The 18437-nt window shown below is 51.9% G+C and overlaps 2 protein-coding genes across 2 annotated transcripts in view; both read right to left on the bottom strand.

Annotated features, from left to right (window-relative positions):
• XRN2 (5'-3' exoribonuclease 2) overlaps positions 1-4798 on the bottom strand; it is a 32490-nt gene extending 27692 nt beyond the window's left edge. The window contains exons 1-3 of the mRNA XM_069008766.1: positions 4662-4798; positions 330-457; positions 129-240 (exon numbers count right to left, since the gene is read on the bottom strand). Of these exons, the coding sequence (XP_068864867.1) occupies positions 129-240; positions 330-457; positions 4662-4736 (315 nt within the window). The 5' untranslated portion in view covers positions 4737-4798. The remainder of the gene's footprint in view (positions 1-128; positions 241-329; positions 458-4661) is intronic.
• Positions 4799-8177: 3379 nt separating this feature from the next.
• Positions 8178-18437, bottom strand: part of KIZ (kizuna centrosomal protein) — a 28075-nt gene continuing 17815 nt past the window's right edge. The window contains exons 11-13 of the mRNA XM_069008765.1: positions 16226-16325; positions 9976-10019; positions 8178-8413 (exon numbers count right to left, since the gene is read on the bottom strand). Coding sequence (XP_068864866.1) covers positions 8310-8413; positions 9976-10019; positions 16226-16325 — 248 coding nt within the window. The 3' untranslated portion in view covers positions 8178-8309. The remainder of the gene's footprint in view (positions 8414-9975; positions 10020-16225; positions 16326-18437) is intronic.

The raw sequence follows: 18437 nt of genomic DNA, 5'->3' as shown, positions 1-18437 counted from the left end.
AGGTGTCCCTGCCCACACGGAACCAGGTGATCTTTAAGGTCCCTTCCAGCACAAGCTGCTCCACAACTCTGCCGTACTGAGGGGAGACGAGGATTCTACGGCTGGGAACTGAAGGTGTCCATACTCACCACTCCATCTATGGCCATGTAAAGGAGTCTCCTGGGTCTCACAATGTTGAAGATCCTGTCGATATACTCAAAAATCGCCACCATCATCTCATCTTCGTTTTTGGGCGCCGGCCTAAAACACAGAGCAAACTCGATTTAACCCCTGAAACGCCGCCCGTGAAGACAGGCGTTAGCTGTGAAGGGCCCCGTGAAGCGCCTTACTTGTCCTCGGGGTGCGTGCAGGGGTGAATGATGCCGTTCATGTCCAGATAGAGGTTGTCGAACTCCACCTCGTTGGGGTTGGCTTTGCTCGTGTCGATGGGGACCTTGACACCATTGCACTCTTTGGCCTGGGGACGCAGCCAGGACAAGGATTTCAGCACAACTAACCAGCAGCTATTCACACACAGGTTCACAAAAGTCTACTTCGGCAGCAGAAGGAAAAGATCGCGGTGAGCAGCCACATCACCTGGAACTCTTCACTGTTAAACAGCACTGCTCCCTACAGCTGCTTTCAACCACAAAACACTGCTGACGAGAGAAGTTCCCGTGTCCCTTGGTATTCCTTCCTCCCAAACCACCCGGAGCCACCCGCGTGTCTGAACTATTTCAGCAGTGGATCCTTCAACACCCTCAACAACCACGGTCACTTGTTTCCTCACCCTAACTTCAGGTTTGTTTTGTCTGGGCCTTTGTTGCTGTTGGGTTTGTGGCTGGGTTTTGTGGTTAGTTTGGTCAAAAGGCAGTTAGCAACACTCTGATTCTCCCTTCCCAGGCAACACCACCAGCCACACCTGTAACACACCGGATTAAATCCCAACAGTGTGGAAGAGACAGGAGCTGAGCAAGGAAAAGCCTGATGGTTTTCAGAGGAATTCTGGCTGGAATGGGTCATAACACACCACAAAGGTGGAACAAAGTGTGCTCTTGAGCAGCTGGGCATAAAGCCAAGTTTAAAAATGAATGGCATGTTCTGAGGTGAAGGCTACTGTCCCAGGATTGCACAGGACAGGGAAAAACCAGGATACCGCTGCTGCTGAGCCAACATCAAGCACTTCCCTGAACTTCTGTCTGCAGACTGCCTGCTACTCACTGAGTGAGTTCTCCACATCCCTAATGTGGATTCAGAAGGAAAAAACCCCAAAACTTTCAGATCATGCCATCAACTTTGGACAATTTTCCTGCTTAAAGCAGCAGCAGGACTGGCTGAGCTTATCCCCGTCTTAAAAAGCCAAAATTAAACCCTCCAAAGCCTTTCTTTGGTATTTATATTTGGCCCGGTTATGCTGGCAGATGACATCCCCAAGCACTGTTTGCTCCCTTTGCTGAGCTCTCTGGACACACACACACACTCTCAAATGGAGTGGTTTTAGCAGAAACTAAGTGTCGGGTGCAAACATTGTACTTTACTGCGGGCCACCCCCCAGGTTCTCCTGCATGCCCCACCCACGCCCTCCCCCGGAGCTAAAGGGGATTCAGAAGGAATGGCAGCCCCGGGAGGCAGAAAACGAGCCCCCCCTTCACAAACCCGTGGGGGTTTTCATGCAGCAGCCTGCTGGAAGGCTGAAGCATCTGGCAGCGATATCTCTTGTGATATAACTAAACTGTTCGCTTCTCATCCACGGCCTCTATTGAAACCATTGAAAACAGATCTTCAAACATGATACTTTAGTTGCAGCTTTATTAATTCCTGTCCATTTGGTTAAGAATATTCTCTCCTGGATTTTTTATTATCTTCAAGATCTTCCTCTCATTCTTCCTGCTCAGCTTAAGAAGAAGATTATTTCTTTTTCTTAAATCTGATTAATCTAGCAAGGTAAGAGAACAAGGATCAACTTTTCAATATTTCAAAGAGACAAGCTACAAAGATAGATACAAAATTTCTGATTAGAGAGATTTACAGCAATCCTAAAACACACACGGAGCTGATGACATCGTGAGAGAAGCTTAAATTCATCTACAGTAAGACAAACTACAGCTTCTCCCTGCTGTCCTAGTCCACTCTCAGATTTATGACCAGATTTGAATATAAAAAAAAGTTAATGAATGCGATTTATCCGTGTGCTGTCCTGGCTGTAATTGCAACGTGCTCTTGAGTTGGAACAAGGCAACGTGGATGAGGACAGCAGCAGCTGCCGCTTCACTGGCGGCAAATCGAACCCAAGGAATTCGTTGTGTCCCCTCATTTATTTTAACAAAGAACTTCGGCTGCTACAAGCTCAGTTACCAAAGACCAAAAAAAAAGGGGACACACCATCAGTAAAACCAGGGCTACACAAACCTTTGTCTGGCCTAAACGTGAGAGCACCTTCGGTTACACGGAGATAAATCTACCCACTCACAAATGTGCTGAAAAGGGCAAATTCGCTCTCAGAGGAAACTGCCCTGACCTGTTACAGATGTAACTGCTGCTTAAATGATGGCTGCTCTCAGGTGACGGGCCTGGAGGGGTTATTATCCAGGAACAGCTGGATATCACCACCACAGCCCCTGCACCAGGGCTTCCCAGAGCCTCAGGACAGCTCACAGCAGGGATGACAGACACAACCCAGGAGTTTGGTGCAGAGACCAGCACTGCTGGAGCTCAGCATTAAGGGAAAAAACTGTAAAGCCCACAACCCCCTCCTTTTTCTATAAAAATTCCCAGACAGATTCTTAGATCTTAATTATCCCCCATTAAAAATTCACTTCTTGCAGCAACAGGTAAGATAAACTTCCCAGCTTGCTGAGAAGGGCTGAAATCACAGCTGCAATAAAACCACAAGAGCAACTGATAATTTTAGCCAAACCTCCTCTGTTTCACTGCCTGAACCCGAAGCACAAAAGCGCCCTGGGGAAGCACAGAGCTGAACATCCTGCTGCAGGCAGGCCGGGCACCTCCGCAGCCTCAACACGGAATTCCATCCCTTCGCCCTCTTTTCCCCCATCTCCCCCACCGTGAAGCTCCCACACTTCCTCTCCTTCCCAGGCCTTTCCCCAAGGGGAGGCACACCTTGGAAGGAGGAGCAGAGAGGCAGAAGCCCCGGCACAAGCTCTGAGCTTTGCAAAGCAGTGTTTGGGAAGGGCAGAACGCAGCCGGTACAACCCAACAAAAGAGAGCACAAATTATTTGGAAAAGCAGTTCGGGAAGCAGGAACTCCAGAGCTTGCCTTCTCAGAAATGCTCTGAGTTAGCCCTGAGGAGGAGAACTTGCCATGCTCAGGGCACAGTAAATCCAAGGGAGACCCCCCCCGCTGCCATCCTCCCTGTCCCCTCCCACCGTGTCCCACAGGATGGCACAACACTCCCGCGGCTGCAGGGATGTTCCTGAAGGAACCAGCCCACAAAAACCCACGTAAACAAACATCATCTCAGCTGCAATGCTGCCTGGAAAGGCACCTGTGGGACCCTGCAGCAAGGCTGTGTCACAGCCTTCACCAAAACCTTCTGCTGCTACGGCAGGCCAGGTTTCAGAGGATGCCTTTGGAACAACCAGCTCCCTGTCCGGCCAGGAGATGTTTATCCTGGGCTAGAACACACCAGCAACGAGACAAACCCTGCCCTGAGGCTGCTCCAGGTTACAGAGCGCCAGCACAGGCTCGGATGCAGCGTGACATCCCGGGCTTGGGGCGGTTCTCCAAACAATAAAGCCCCAGGGTAAAGCAGGGAGCTGCAGAACGACGAGTAAGACCCGCAAATGACGCGGCTGTGGGGATTACGCAAGGATTAGGAGGCTGAGAGCCCGAGGAAGTGGGTGAGCGCCTGTGGGTATCCCAAGAACCCCCTGCAGCTCCAAGGCGCAGCTCAGCTCCCCCTCCAAAGTCCCCTTCCCGCCCTGCCGCCTTGTGCTGCCCATCCCTGGAGCAGGATCCGCCTGGAAACAGGGAGGCCGAGGAGCTTCCAGACCCTCAAGCTGCTTTTAACCACTTCCTTGGCGTTTTCTCACTCTTTCCAAGACAGGCAGCTGCGCTCCCGAAGCTTGCTGCGGCTTCTGATTCCCAAAAAAAGTTGTGGAAAAGCAGGGACTGTGAGAGACAGAGAGGAAACAGCAAAAAGCACCCCCACCGCTCCCTACTCAAGCTTCACCAACGTCACGAATCCCACTTTTCCGGCCCGAAGTCGCAGGAAGGCAGAGCCGGGAAGGGCTGGAATTGCAGCGAAGCGGCTGGAGAGGGGGAAACTGGAGGAGAAGCCCGACTCCCTCTCCGAGCGCCCATTCCCACTTCCTCCACGTGCGCATTCCTCCCAGGAGCGCTCACGCGCGCCAGCGGGAAGGAGCGAGGGGCTGGGATAACTCCTCCCGCACAGCGGCCGCTTCCACCGGGATTACAGCTCCGGAAAAAAACTCCGAGACCCCAAACCTCCCCAAACAACATCCAAACAAAGCCCCAGCCCGCCCACCCACCCACCGAGCCGCCTTGGAAAAGCCCCGGGGGCGCCCCCGGGGGCACGGCGGGGACTCAGCACCGGGGGCTGCACCGCCGCGGCCCAACCGGCCCCGACCCCCCGCGCCCGCCCCGCCGAGCCCCGGGGCGGCCGCCGGCGGGCCCGTGCCGTGCCGAGCGGCCGGCTCACCTTCTCCTCGACGCAGTTGACGATGATGGAGGGGTACTTGCGGCTGAGCCAGCGGAAGAAGGCCGGGACCCCCATGGCGCGGGACCGGGACGGGCCGCGGCGAGCGGGACCGGCGGCACCGGCGGCACTTCCGGGGTCGGGGGGCGGCGCGGGGCACGCCGGGAAGGGGCGGGGGCGGGACGCGCGGTCACGTGGGGCGCGCGCCCGCGGCGCCGCCGGCGCCATCTTAGGTGTGGGCTGAGGGCACGGCAATGGCGGCCTGAGGGGAAGCGGGGGGCGTGAGGGGACGGCCCGCCCCAAAACGTGTCTGGGCAGCTCCTGGGGCACGAAAGGGACACCCAGAAGGAAAAAGCAGAGCCTGAGGGCACAAAAGTGATATCCAGGAGGAAAAGCAAATCCTGAGGGAATGCCAACTCCTGAGGCGCCCTCACACTCAGCCAGGACACAAAGTGTGACAACTTCCCTCCAAAGCCAGCCTTAAACAAGCAGTTTGACAGGAAAAACACCCTCCCTTGCAAATAAAAAGCAAGTGTGGGGTTCCTTTGGCCGCACACGCAGCAGTGTTGCCCAACAAGGCAGTAATTAAGAGAGACATCGATGATTTATTTCAGTGCTGTGTGAGCCAGGTGCTCGGTGTGTTCCATAAATCCAGCACAACCACCGGACTTCCAACACCACTGTTTATACACAGAAATCCAGAGCTGCAAACTTCCCAAAAACAGCCCTTCCTTTAGGATTGATCAGTAATTTCCACATGAGTTACATAACCCCAGCCAACTCCTCCTCATGCTCAGGGGAAGGGTCTGCACCTCTTTTTGACCTGGAGGTGTGAGTTTTAGCGTTACAATGAACATGGTTCAGCTATAGGATACACGGAATTGATTGGAGTGTTTCAACAATTTAGGAACGTACACAAAGACAGGCCTCAACACCTGGGTTTACTACGTCCTCGAAAGTAGTAGCTTGGTAGTTCCAGGGTGTCCTTGAGGAAAGGATGCACTAATTAGGTCTCTACATGAAAGTGCGCAAAGATCGCACATTAAAGAACATCCTGACTTCAGACAGTTTCGATATATGCTGCATTATGCAACAACAGGAGCGATTCAGGGCACGGCTGCTCTGTGCCCTCTGAGGGGACATTTCTGGTGGGAAATGGCTCCATGTGATCCGTGAGAGTGGCACGAGGCAAAGAGCCCCCGTCCCCTCGCTCTGCCCGTGGCATAAGCAAATACTGTTAATTCATGGCCGTTTGATGGCACCGCAATAGAATCAAACAGTCGGGAATTAAACGGGATTAACACGAGGCAGGTTTTGCTCCACCGTGTCCTGTCCCCGCACACCAGCTCCGTTAGCAGGGCAGCCACGGGGCTGAGGACAGGGAAGAGCGGCCCGGGAGTCATTAACTAAAATAACAAAATCTCAGCAGTGCTTGCCGAGTCAACGCCGCCGGTTTGGGGAGCGGAGGGGAACCTTGGTACCTGGCTAATTCTCTGTAGAACAAATTAACCCAATATTGTGTCTCTCATTATTCTTATCCTCACTTGGCTGTTGTTAAGCCGTTTTCTGTTGTCGTTCCTCTCAATAAAATCTGTGACTTGAATAAATTTCGCCTGCAACTTTGTAGTGGCGCCACACCTGTGGTTATCAGCTGAAGATTGTCCTTTGTCTGTTCCTGACGAAACGCTCCCTGATTGAAGCTTCCTATTGTCGTGCTTCTCCTCCTGGAATTTTGTAGGGAGCACGGCAGCTCAGCGTTAACATTTTGTTTGTATTGATGAGCAGTCAGTTGTTTTTCTGATAATGCCGAAGGAAACAGAAGGCTGGCGGACGCAAAAGGAACGCGGTCGTCTTATCTTATAATTACTTGGGTAAACAAGCACTGGAAAAATTAATACTGCAACAGACAATTCCTTGGAAAGTCGGTCTGAGCACCAGCAGCTGCACCCGGCCGCGAGCCCGGGCCTTACCCCCGAACTGTGCATCCATGAGCACAGCACAGAGCGGCGCACCCGCGGCAGGAGCAGGGAAGGCTTCCTGCGGATGAGTGGCGTGCCGATGGAAATCTGTTCGGGCTGTATTGATTCCAGTCCCCCTGTCCGTCAGCATCACCTGCCATCAGCCCCGGGCTGGCGGCGTGACAGCTGTGAAGGAGCACGGGGAAGTTGACTGGCAGGATGTTTTGCATCTAATGAGTCTGTGCACAATAAGAGTATCATAAATAACGCTGCGGAGGAACTCGGCTATCGCTCTGACGCCGAGAGGCAGAGATCGCCTGCGCACGGCTCCGCAGCCATCTGTCACCTGTCACGGGCCGCTGTCTGGGGCTGAGCCGGACTGCGGCGACGGAAAGCCCCGCAGCCTGGTGTCATGCAGCAGATAGAAAGCGGGCTGACATCAGCAGCCCAGAGTCACTCGGGAAGGGCTTAGAGCTGCAAAGACAACCGTGCAGCTCAGGCAACGTTCCTTGGAAGCGCGGGCTGCTGGACTTGTCCAGCGGGGCTGCTGCTCCTCCTCTCCACGCACCTCCCAGCCCCTGAACAACGTGCCCACCCTACAGCGCAAGGCTTTCTCTGGGAGCAGCAGTCCCACAGGACACGGGGGGGGTTGGTGTGGTGAAAAGGATGTTAAAGCCCTCAGTAAAGTCCGGCTTTAGTCCCTTAGTCGAGCCCAGGATGTGGCCCAGGATGCCAGCCCTGGTCACAGACTCACCCAGCTCCATCCTCGGTGCAGCAAACAGCCCGGTTCCCAGAACATTCCAGGCTGCACCCTCACTGACGGCAGACTGAAACCCACAGCAGCTGGCTGTGCCCAGGGCTCCTGCTTGGTTCCAAGCCTTCTGCAATTCACTTTGTGCTGCTGAGCTCTCAGCCTACGTGTTCCTCGTGTTAAACTGAATGCTGTTCCCATTTCTAGCGGGGTTTTGAGGGATGGGGTGCAGAGATTGGTGCCCGTGTTGGGAGATGTGGGGCCGCAGCACAGCACGGCTTAATTGGGGTGCTGCTTTCTGCTTTTGAACTTGTCGTCATTACAAACAGCTTTTTTTTAATATGTCCCCTGGTTTCTCCCTCCCAAAGAAAATCTCATGTTTAATGAACTTAATTTTAGATAAAAGGAATGAAAAGAAGAAAATTAAAAATGCATGAAGCTCCTAGAGTCATCCAATTACTGTGATGTCCACACAGCAACGCCACCACGGATTTCACAAAGCAGGGAAAAGCAGGAAAGCACTGGGGCTCGCCGCATGTAAATGCTGCTCTGTTCCAAAATGTGCTGAATTACAAATGGGCATCTTATGCATTTCTTCTTCTTGATCTGTTGCAGAAGAAGATAAAAGATCAAACGTGCCAGCCCGCCCCAGCAGTGCCTGTCTGCATACCCACAATGCTTGTCTGCTTCTTCCCAAACCCCGTCTAGCGCTGGACGAGTCCCAATACTGGGATGCAGACGAGCCTCAGGAGGGGACTGTCAGGGGGCAGGAAAACACTTGCACGTCAGAGAGAGCACACACACGAGATGTATGGGACCCATCATGTTTATTTGGTATTTAATTTTCTTTGCCAATGAAGGGACGAGCAGCGCTTCGGTGGCACGCTCACCGTGTAACAGAAAGGAAGAGTTTGTTTCTTCCCAAGAGCCAGTGCGAGAATCTCAATCGTAGAAGTCACCGAAGTCGTCTGAACCTGTGCTGTGGGTCTGTGGGCGCAGAGCAGCCTCGAGCTCGGAGCTGCTGTCGTCAGACTCGCCCCAGAACGCTGCGGGTGGGGAGACAGAAAGCAGAGCTGTAAAACCTTTTCCGTGGCGATGCCGTTTGTCACGGACGCGAGCACGGGACAGCTCACCCGAGGCCGACCCAGGGGTGGGAGTTGGGAGCCCTGGCCCCAGGTGTGCGTGTCCAGTGCGGTGTCCGGCAGGGAAGCGGCTGTGCCCGGACAGCGGCCTCATTCAGCGCTCCCACTCCATTGTGCCGCAAGGTAGCCGGGCAGAACATTTCCACTCCAAGCAATTTACTTGACCAGCTGCTGCCTGAATCGCAGCTTTGTCTATTCTCTTCCCCTTTCTCCCACTACTTGACCCTGCGATGAAGTCACCAGCGGGCCGTGACATCGCAGAGTTGGCACAAAAACGGCAATGACGTCACGTGTGAAAAACCACCACTTTGAGATCAGATCAGGTCCAGGCAGGCCTGATCTTGTAGCTTTAACCTTAGGCTCTGGGAATCAGCAAACCCTTTTCACTGACAGCAGCAGAATCCCATGGCAGTTCAGAGTGCCTGAGAGATTTCTGGAGATGTGAGTTCATTTGACCCGCGGATAGAACAGAACGGGAAGCGTGGCACACGAAGTGAAGGCCACAGTGGCTGACAGAGCCGTGCTCTCTGTTCCCACCCATTCCAGAGGCTGCTGGCTGTCCAAAGGCAGCGTGGGAGCCGCAGTGCCTGGGACGAAGCCCAGGCCTCAGCCAGGGGCAGCAGGAGGAGGAAGGCTGTCACACTCACAGAGACTGTGGCTCGTGTTTGAGGCACTTTGGTGCTTCTGACGGCACCAGCTCCATAAACACCTTATCTACAAATGCAGCAGCTGCATCTTTCATCCTCCATCCCAGGCCCCCTGGGCCGCGGGGCTGCGCTCCGCCGGGAACATCAGAGCAAGCCCCGCGCTCGCTGCCACGCCAAACGGCTCTGAGGAAAGGGGCCGGGGACGCAAGAGCCTTTCAAGTGCCACCAAAGCAGCCGTCCTTGATGGCATCCGTACCTCAGTTCCATGCCATGACTCTAAAACCAGGCCATTCCAGACTGCCGGGCACCCAGAGCCAGGGCTCCTGGCTGCCAGCGCTGCCCTGCTGGCAGGAGGCTCCGTTAGAGGCGGCTGCGGGCCCCGGCGGGCCTTGCAGGGGGTGAAGGGGAAACTGGAGTGTGTGGGGAGCGAAAACACGCAGGGCCTAGACACCAATTCAGAACAAAACCAGCCTGGCCACAGACAAAACCATCCAGCTGCACCCACGTCACAGGGAATACTGAGGAACCCTCACGTTTCTCCTTCTCCATGTTCCCTCACCTGCTGTTCAGTGGCGTTTGATTAAACCCTGCAAAGATCCCGACTCTGCGTTCCACACCACCCGCCCCACAAACACCTCCTCTGTGTCCTGGATCTGTCCTCCTCAGCTCCCTGCTGGCTCCCACGTTGAGTCAGGGATATTCCATGCTTTCCCTCCTCTGTACTTTACACAGGTCCTAATGTGGTTCTGGGAAGGCTTCTACAGTATAAATGACACTAGAAAGACACTAATTTTCCACAGCGCAACATCCGTCTCTTACCTTTGGATCTTATGGCAGTTACCGGTTCCTTCCGCAATTCAGTCCTGTAAAAGATTTCAAATAATCAGCACAATGTCTGCAATTAAAAAAACGTAAGCACTTCTAAAAAAAATACTGCAAAATGGTTTGAAAAAACAACAGCCTGGTAACTTCTGTAATTACTTCCCTCCGCCCCCAATAACTATTTAATCACGGGCTTCTTCACCTAAAAGGTGGAGAAATTCATGTGCAGCAGGGACACTGGTCCAGCTGTTCCTGGCATCGCTCCCTGTTAGCCGCACTGATTTACGCCAGCACCGAGCTAAGGTGCAGAGGAGCAGGGCCCTGTCGAGCTGCTGCCGCCCTTCAGAGCACGCAAAGTACGGGGAGACAAAATCCAAACAGAAATAAACCCCCCCCCGGTGCTGCTCCCTGCGCCTCCTCCCTGCGTGCTTCTCCGGATCCCAGTGCTGTGCCCCGGCCCCATGGAAATGTGCAATCTCCGCTGCCTTTGATCTACCTTGATGTGTGTGCAGCCCGAGCCTGCTCTGCTAAATGGCCGCTCTTGTGTCTGGAGCATCACAGGCCCTTTTGAATCTCTCAAACAAGCTGGAATCATTTTGATCTTTTGTGTGCAGCGCGTGCATTGTGTTGGGGCTGGGGAATAATCGCATGGGGGCAAACACGGGGGAGAATTAACTGTTACAGCAGCAGTCCTGCAAGAAGCTCCAAAAATAAAGCTTCAGCTGATTTTAATAAGGAAGATCAAACAGGAGATATTTGGGACATCACTGGGCCAACCAGTGAAATATAAGCCAATGTCAAGGTGCGGTTTGAAGCTGTGACCTCGGTCACAACAGGACTCTCTGAAATGTCTCTGATTTGCTGCATGTCATTTAGAAACGCAGCAGCCAATACAAAAGTGCCTAAAGTGGGGAGCTGCAAATATTCCACTATTGTGGAGGCATTTGTGGAGGAGACAAAAAAAAGCAGGGATGATTCCTTGCTTGTGTTACCCTCAGTATTCAGTCAGAATTTGGGATTGCAGCTGGAAAGCCACATGTGAAGCTTCACACACTGCAGCTACCAGTGGTGCAGCCACTTTTCCTTTTCACCCAGAGAAAGCTCCCACTGCTTAAATCCCGTTTCCTCTCCAAAGGCTCCCGCTTTGCAGACAGAAGTTTCCAGATTATTAAACACAGCCCCAGTTCCACCAAGGCAGAAGTGCCAGTACCAAGTGACAGCCCTAGCAGAGTACCAACAGTGCTGTTACTCGTTATTACCTTGTTCAGTAAAAACCTTAAACCGGTGGGCTTCAAAGGTTTCTCCAACATTCCTTCAGTGAGCCATCCCACCACCTTTCCCTTTTATTCCAAGCAAAACCCCGCACTGCCTCACACTCTCACTTCTCTTTCAAAGACATTCACTCGACAGGCTACCCAGAGAGGATGTGAAGCCGGGGCCTCTGGGCGGATCCTGCAGTACGCTCAACACCCCGAGCACCCGCTCCCTTTGGCCAGATCTCCTGGCCCTCAGCACTTCCCAGGAGGTGCTCCAAGCATCCCAGGCTCAGCCCATCAAAATGTGCTCAAGAGGCTGCACTGTTTTTCCCTGTGTTGTGGAGCACAGAAGCACTTGTTGCTGAGCTGCAGCTGGTGGGGGTTCCTCCTGTGGATGCTGGCACAGGAGCCATTTCAAGTAGCCAAGGAGCCGATCAGGGGGCAGCAGCCACTGCTTCCCCTCGGCCACAGCCCAGCCTGCTGCTGGGAAGGGAGTGTGGGGTTCCTGGGGTTTTCAGTTAGCTTCTCACAAAAGCCATTTGACAACCAAGTTTGTCAGGTCTGTCCCACTGCTCTCTGTGATTCAACCCCACAACAAACACCAGCGGGTCAGTGCTTTGGGTCTGGTGCTGAGGGATGACCAGGGATGACTGACCAGGTCTCCAGGGCTCGGTCCTCCAGACTCAGCTGAAGGATCCGTGGAGAAAGGACCACCGCGGCTGCAGGAAGATGTGGAGACCTTCCCACTGCCACCCACCCCAGCTTCCCATGAAGAGAAAGATCAAAGCTGGCAGGAGAGCAGGGAGAGCAATGTTTGTGTTCTACCAAACACCATCCGTTCCCTGGGGTTCATCTCCCCAGGACTAATCCACCATGCGTGGAATGGGGTTCACTCCCCAACGAGCCCGGAGCCAAACACAGCCATCCCTGGAGAGGGAGATGGGGACAGGGTGGCAGCAAAGGCTCGGCAGGAGAGCTGCCACACAGGGAAATGCTGGGCAGATACCGAAAACGGAGCGAGCACATCGGAAAGGCCAGAGGGGAAACGGCAGCTCCCCCAGGCCAAGCCTGGAAAATGCTGCAGGGAATAAAGTCCAGGATCAGGTGTGCAGCGTTAGGCAAAGCTGGGAGATGCAGCGGCACACCTCTGCGCCGCACAGCAGCTGCGCTCGCAGCCCCGGCTGCGGCAGCGCTCCCCCGGCAGTGGGAGCACACAATGGGCACAGACCTCCGCCGAGACATTTCGGGGCATAAATGGAGCCAGGCCGGTCCCAGCGCCTCCACTAATCCCCCGCCGTGACCCTCCGATATCCATTTACACATTTGCTTCTTCCCGAAAATAATTCCAAACTGAACCCAGGCTCTGACAAAGAAAAAACCCAAACCAGTTTCACTTCAAAGGGCCTTTTAATCTCTCCGTTTCTCTGATGAAACAGGCTTTTTGTACCGAAGATGCTGCAACAGTAAGAAATGAAAAAGCTCCAGGAAAATATTTTTTCCTCTACAAAGAAAATTAATATTAAGAGGAAAATGCCAGCACAACAAGAACCAAGTTAATCAAGGGGGCTCGCTGGAAAACAGCAGAAAACCTTTACCGTGGCCTGAGTGTCTTTTTGCTAAAGTACCTGTTGAACTTCTCTGTTTTAGTGTCAAGAGAAAAAGACACCCAAAAAATTTGGGATACCCTAAATGCCAAGGGATTTCCCCGCCCTGGAAAACCAAGCATCTACAGTGCATATTCTGCGCAGCGTTACATCGGCAGTATAAACTCAAAAGTCCATTCATCATGCCAGAGCTGGAGTAATAACACTGAATTTCAGTAATTACACTGCGAGTAGGATGACCCTTATGTCAGGACACAAAGATTTCTATCGAGCTGTGTCTAAGACCGCTCTCTGTTTAGATTCACCACGCTGGAGAAAAAAAAACCCCACTGGCACAAAGATGCATCACAGCGCTGCGAGGAAGCTGTGCGGGAGAGCAGGGGCAGTGCCAAAACGCCCACTGTTCCCTCTGTGCTCGGCCGGCAGATGTTGGTGCCTCTCCCCACAAACCCGGCAGGGCATCGCCACCCCAACAGCGCTGCTTCTGCGGCAGCTGGGGGTGCAGCCGAGGGAGACAAAGCTCATGCAAACAGCTGGAGTGGCGGAGAATCCCGCTGGAATTTTCAGCCAGCTTCTTACAGAAGCCATTTGACAACTGGGAGTACATCAGGGAGATAAAACCATCGGATCCTGGCTGGTTTCTGGGTGCACGTCCCAGGAATCGGGACCCACACGGTGCCACTTTCCCTGGAATTCCAAGGGAAACGGCGTTTGTGCGTGTCCTGAGCACTGCCAGCCCCGAAGCCCTGGGATGCCTCCTCAGAGCACAGCGGAGTTTTCGGTGCCCAGGACTGGCTCGGGAAGGGGGGAGCGGGGGATGCACAGAGCCCGAGTGCCCCCCGATGGCCAAAGCCAATGTGCCCAGGAATGATTAAGAGATGAATTCGCCTCTGCCAACTTCTATTTGCATGTCACTACAGCTGTGTTGGGCAACAGGGCTGAAAACCGGCCTTCAGAGACCCCCCCCAGAGTCCTCCCAGCAGATTAATTAAAGTTTAAAATACTTTACACCGTGTTGGTGTCCTGACAAATCCAAAGCGGGCTTTGGTTCTCAGCTGATAACGCACCTTTAATCTCCAGATTACTTGGAAACGAGACAGCGCAAACAAGTCAAAGGAAAATAAAACGCTTGCATCCGAAATGGGGAATTCCCAGAAAGCGAGTGACCTCCACTGGCTGCATCCATTGCTACAGCCCCCCGGAATGCCACACACATCGCTGCCCACCCGCCTGCGCTCGCCGGCAGCCTCGGCCCTGACTTCTGATACCTCCTCCCCCGCCAGGACCGTGCAATCTAACGCCCCCTCTCCTGCTGCAGCACCCACCCCAACACCCCACCCAAAGGCGCATCTCCGTGCGTGGAAATATCCCCCGGGGAAAGTAAAGGAGCCAGGGAAAAGCAGTTCTCTCGCTGGAGGTAGAGCAGGCGGCATTTGGGGGAGAAGAGGAAGCTCTGGCATGCACCGCCGAACAAAAGGGAACAAGTGGTCTTTACTCGGAGAGCAGCTTCCTATTAAGACTCACTCCGTCGTACATTATGCCTTTCATCCCCACTCAACCACAAAATGATTTTGCTGTAGGAAATACAATGGCAGAAAAAGATTTACATTGAAAGAATCTTTAATAATAAACTGTTGCAGATCTGCCTACTTCCCCATGATTTATAATACAATAAACATCGGATTCTATTAAGTCTCATGCACTGAAGACACGCACTGAAAACCCGAGTATGAAAGCCCTCAATTCTTCCCTTCTCCAGGCCCATAATAGTGAAACGAGCATGGATAAATGTGCTAAGAGTATCTCTTTGCATCTTTTATAGCTTGTGTGTATCAATCTGTAAAGCTTATTAAGAAAGTCATTGCTATGCAAAGCAGCACCCAATCTCTTTCTCTTGCTTTTCAACAGCGCGCAGTGTTTAGCCAATAGGGCCGGGCCCCGGCCCCTCATTCCGCATTCATAACATGCAACATTTGCACAATGTGTATCTCAAAGGCTGCTGAATAGAAAGCCTTAATACTCATGTAAACAACTGCAAACCAATTACTTAATGAATCAGGCCCACACATAATGAGGTGCCAGACAAAGAGCTATAAATGCATTTTTGCGCCCGAGCCTCCGCTTTAAAGTAAAATCCCTCAGCTGTAGTTTGGGCTTAACTGGCACATGATAATTATTGTCTGGGGGACATCAGAGGAGCCACGGTTTTTATTCCGGTCCGGCGGGGTCCGCGCCGAGGTCACTCATCAGCTCAGTGACAAAACGCGGCAAAGGAGAATTTATAAAGTGCCACGGCCGAGCTCGCAGGGATGTTTATTCTCAAGTAGTGGGTTTGAGACCACTTGTGAAAGCAATAAAGCCCGAGGAGTGGCTGCCGGGAGCGGAGCTGCAGCGCCGAGGAGCTGCGGCACCGCACGGCACGGCCCGGCTGCAAACAGCTCTGCCTCTTCCTCCTCCCTGTGCCGCGCTCCGGGCAGCCAGCACCGAGGGCTGCTCCCAAACCCTGCGCTGGGAAGGCTGGGCCTGAGCCATTTGCAAAAACTGACTCTTAACGCTGACTTAGAGGTTTGTTACGGTGGCTTTTTAAAGCAGCATCAGCACGTATCCCTGCACGTATCCCTGTGCTGCTGCTGAGCACCGAAGAGGCCCGGAATTACAGAGTCCAGAGGGAAGTATTTGAAATCTGTTACAAGTCAAAATTGGAAAAATAGGGGAAAAAAAGGCAAAAAAAATTGTACGGCATCTAACCAAGGCAGAAGTGGCCGCAGGCACGGGGACACAGCAGTGCAGCAGCAATGGGGTTTAGCTTGGAGAGCTTTTATTTTAAATAAAAAATAGTTAATTTTAAGTTACACATTTTATTCAGCCGCACTGATCCTGCGAGTAAGTTCTCAGGGCCCCTTCCTGCTCCTCCTGCTGTCCCAGGCCTCAGGGAAGGGCTAAAATGTAACATTTCAGAAACTCATCTACAGGAACACCCTTGCATTTCATAGCACAAGGCAGGATAACTTGGCTCATCATTCTCAAAGTTCCAGAAAATATAAAAAGAGAAAACAATTGAAGATGGTAAGAATTAATCCCACACAAAAGCAGGAGTGCCAGTCATCGATGCTGGCTTGCAGCTCACATTTACTGTGCTTGAATCACAGAAATTCTATGAGTTTAACAGCAATTGCAGAATTGGGACTGGCCTCCCCCACAGCAGCCTAAAAATCCGCGTCATGGACGCAGGAGGAGCTCATAACCTGAGGTGTTCCAAACCTGCAGTGTTTGATTATGGAAACACCGACCTTAACCCCGGTCCAGGTAAAACAAATCAGGGGAGCTTCAGCCCTTTTCTGTCGGGGCTTCTCCCTCATGGAACCATTCCCAGTGTTACAGCTTTACCTGGAGAAGGGAGGAGCGCTTCCATCCGACAAGGAGCTGCTTCCCGAATGCGCTTCCAGGCTGTCACTTCCTTTGGGACTGTTGTGGCTGCGATCCCAGCCTGTGCAGGAAAAACAGGGACTGTGAACTTTCCAGGTTCCCATTTACATTAATCAGAAAGGTTGTTTTTGTTCTCCTTCCCCTTAAATGTAGATTATTTTGGAATGTTACAGTTCCGTCAATATTATTTGATACCTCAGCTGTTTTCAGCCATTCTCTTGAATTAGATGAATTATTAGACAATAATAAATAAATTCTGTAAAATAATAAATCCAATAAAAATCAAACTAAACACTTATCCTGAGATTTTATGACTTAAACAGCCAAACACCCAACTAATTTCAAAACCTTTTATCCACACTTTCCTTTCTTCCCTTTCCCCCTGTTCTGTGGATCTCATTTCCATTCTGTAAAGATTGATTTAAAAAAAAAAAAAAAAAAAAGAGGCAAATGGATTCATTCACTGGAGTCAGACAATTGCTCATCTTTGTATTCATTTCCAAAGCACACGATGCTCAAGCACAAATCCCACTCTAAAAGGCTGCTTTGCATATATATTTTTTATATATATGTTTTTATCTATAGCACTGCAATGATAACCCAAGCCCTGCCCTCACCAATGTCCCAGCCCAGGACCATTCAGTTTTTCTGTCCACATTGAGGCTGCTGCTGCCTCTGCTTTAAAGACAGGCGAAGAATTTCCACCCAGAATTCACAACTCTAGAAAGACTCCGAGGTCTTTTAGGAACTTAAGTGTCCAACATGAGCTGCCAGAGGGCGTCATCCAGCCGGACTTAAGTGCAGTGTCCAACCCGGCGCTGTCCCGAGGAACTTTCTCCATCCCAAACATATCAGATGATATCAAACAGAGCAAAAAGTTGGGTGAGATTTATTAATGCCTCGATTGGTGCACTGCAAGCAGTGCCTCGGAGTCCTCAAAGGAGGACCTCGCCGGGAAGGACACGTGGGCATGGGAAAAGGGGTGGCAGGATGGTTGACTCATTGAAGGTGGCCCAAAAAGGGAAGCAGAATCCAGCTTGTGCTCTTTCATGCTCCTGTATGAGATATAAAGAAAGGCTTATTTTTTTCTTCTTAAGAGGGCTTTTCCTCCTTATTCCTACGCTGGAGATTTTATACCCGGAGAGCGGCTGGGGGTGACGCTCCAGCTGTTGTAAAAGCAGAGCCCAACGAGTGGAGCAGTTACGCCATTTTTATTCAAATCCTCTACAGCCTCAACGCCTGCTCAAATCAAAGCCACGAGTGAAGGGGAGAGAGAGAATCTGGTTTTGTTAAAGATTTAACAAACCTGCCCCTTCAATGAAATCAGCAATTTCCTACTCATAAATGAGACTCTTAAACAGTCATCCAGCAAAACAAGAAATAATGGGTTTTATCCTTTTTAATCTCGCATTATTCGCCTACCTCAGGAACAGCCGCTTTTACATGTCTGCCCCGATAAAAAACAAAGCATCCATGGAGGAGCTGAGAACGAGCCCAGATCTCCCCCTGTATCCTCACATAGCCTGGTATCACAAGAGATTGCTGTTATCAGCCAGCTCCTCTCTGGGCGAGCTGTGCACCAGGTACGATCCCTTTAAAGCCCATTATCTGCAGCCAGCCTTCCACGAGCTCCAGACAGGGCGTTAGAGGACCAACACAAATACTTCTGGAATATTTACAGAATATTCAAGTAAATAAATGTTTTGGTTCTCTTTTTATGTAACGGAAGTAAAAGAAAAATAAACCGAAACTCCAGGAGAGCCATTCTGAAGACTGTATGGAGGTGTATCCACACATCTCTCACAGTGAAGTCCATCAAGCCCCAAAAGGCTTCTGGTGTTTCAAACCAGCACTTTGAAAATGCAGCAGCTACTGAAATAAGAACCACCCCAAATCTGTATCCCTTAAGCTCAGAAAAAGTCACATGGCAAAATAATCACGTATGGATGGACATCAAATATCAGTTCATCTAAACCCCTCAAAACAAGTTGTTTGAGCCCAAAAGCCAACATGCAGAGATGTGGCTTCTATTTTAGGCCCAGAACAATTCCAGAGCCCTGGGGCCACAGCAAATGGTGACGATAAAAGGGAACGAGCAGCTGCCTGGCAGGGAGAGGAGGGGAGGGGAACAAGGAGCCCGCAGAAGAGCATGGGCTGAGGATGAGGGCTGAGG

Source organism: Aphelocoma coerulescens, chromosome 3 (genome assembly GCF_041296385.1).
Source record: "Aphelocoma coerulescens isolate FSJ_1873_10779 chromosome 3, UR_Acoe_1.0, whole genome shotgun sequence".
Classification (NCBI taxonomy): Eukaryota; Metazoa; Chordata; class Aves; order Passeriformes; family Corvidae; genus Aphelocoma; species Aphelocoma coerulescens.
The sequence above is the reverse complement of the archived record's forward strand: the minus strand, read 5'-3'. Positions and strand labels throughout refer to the sequence as shown.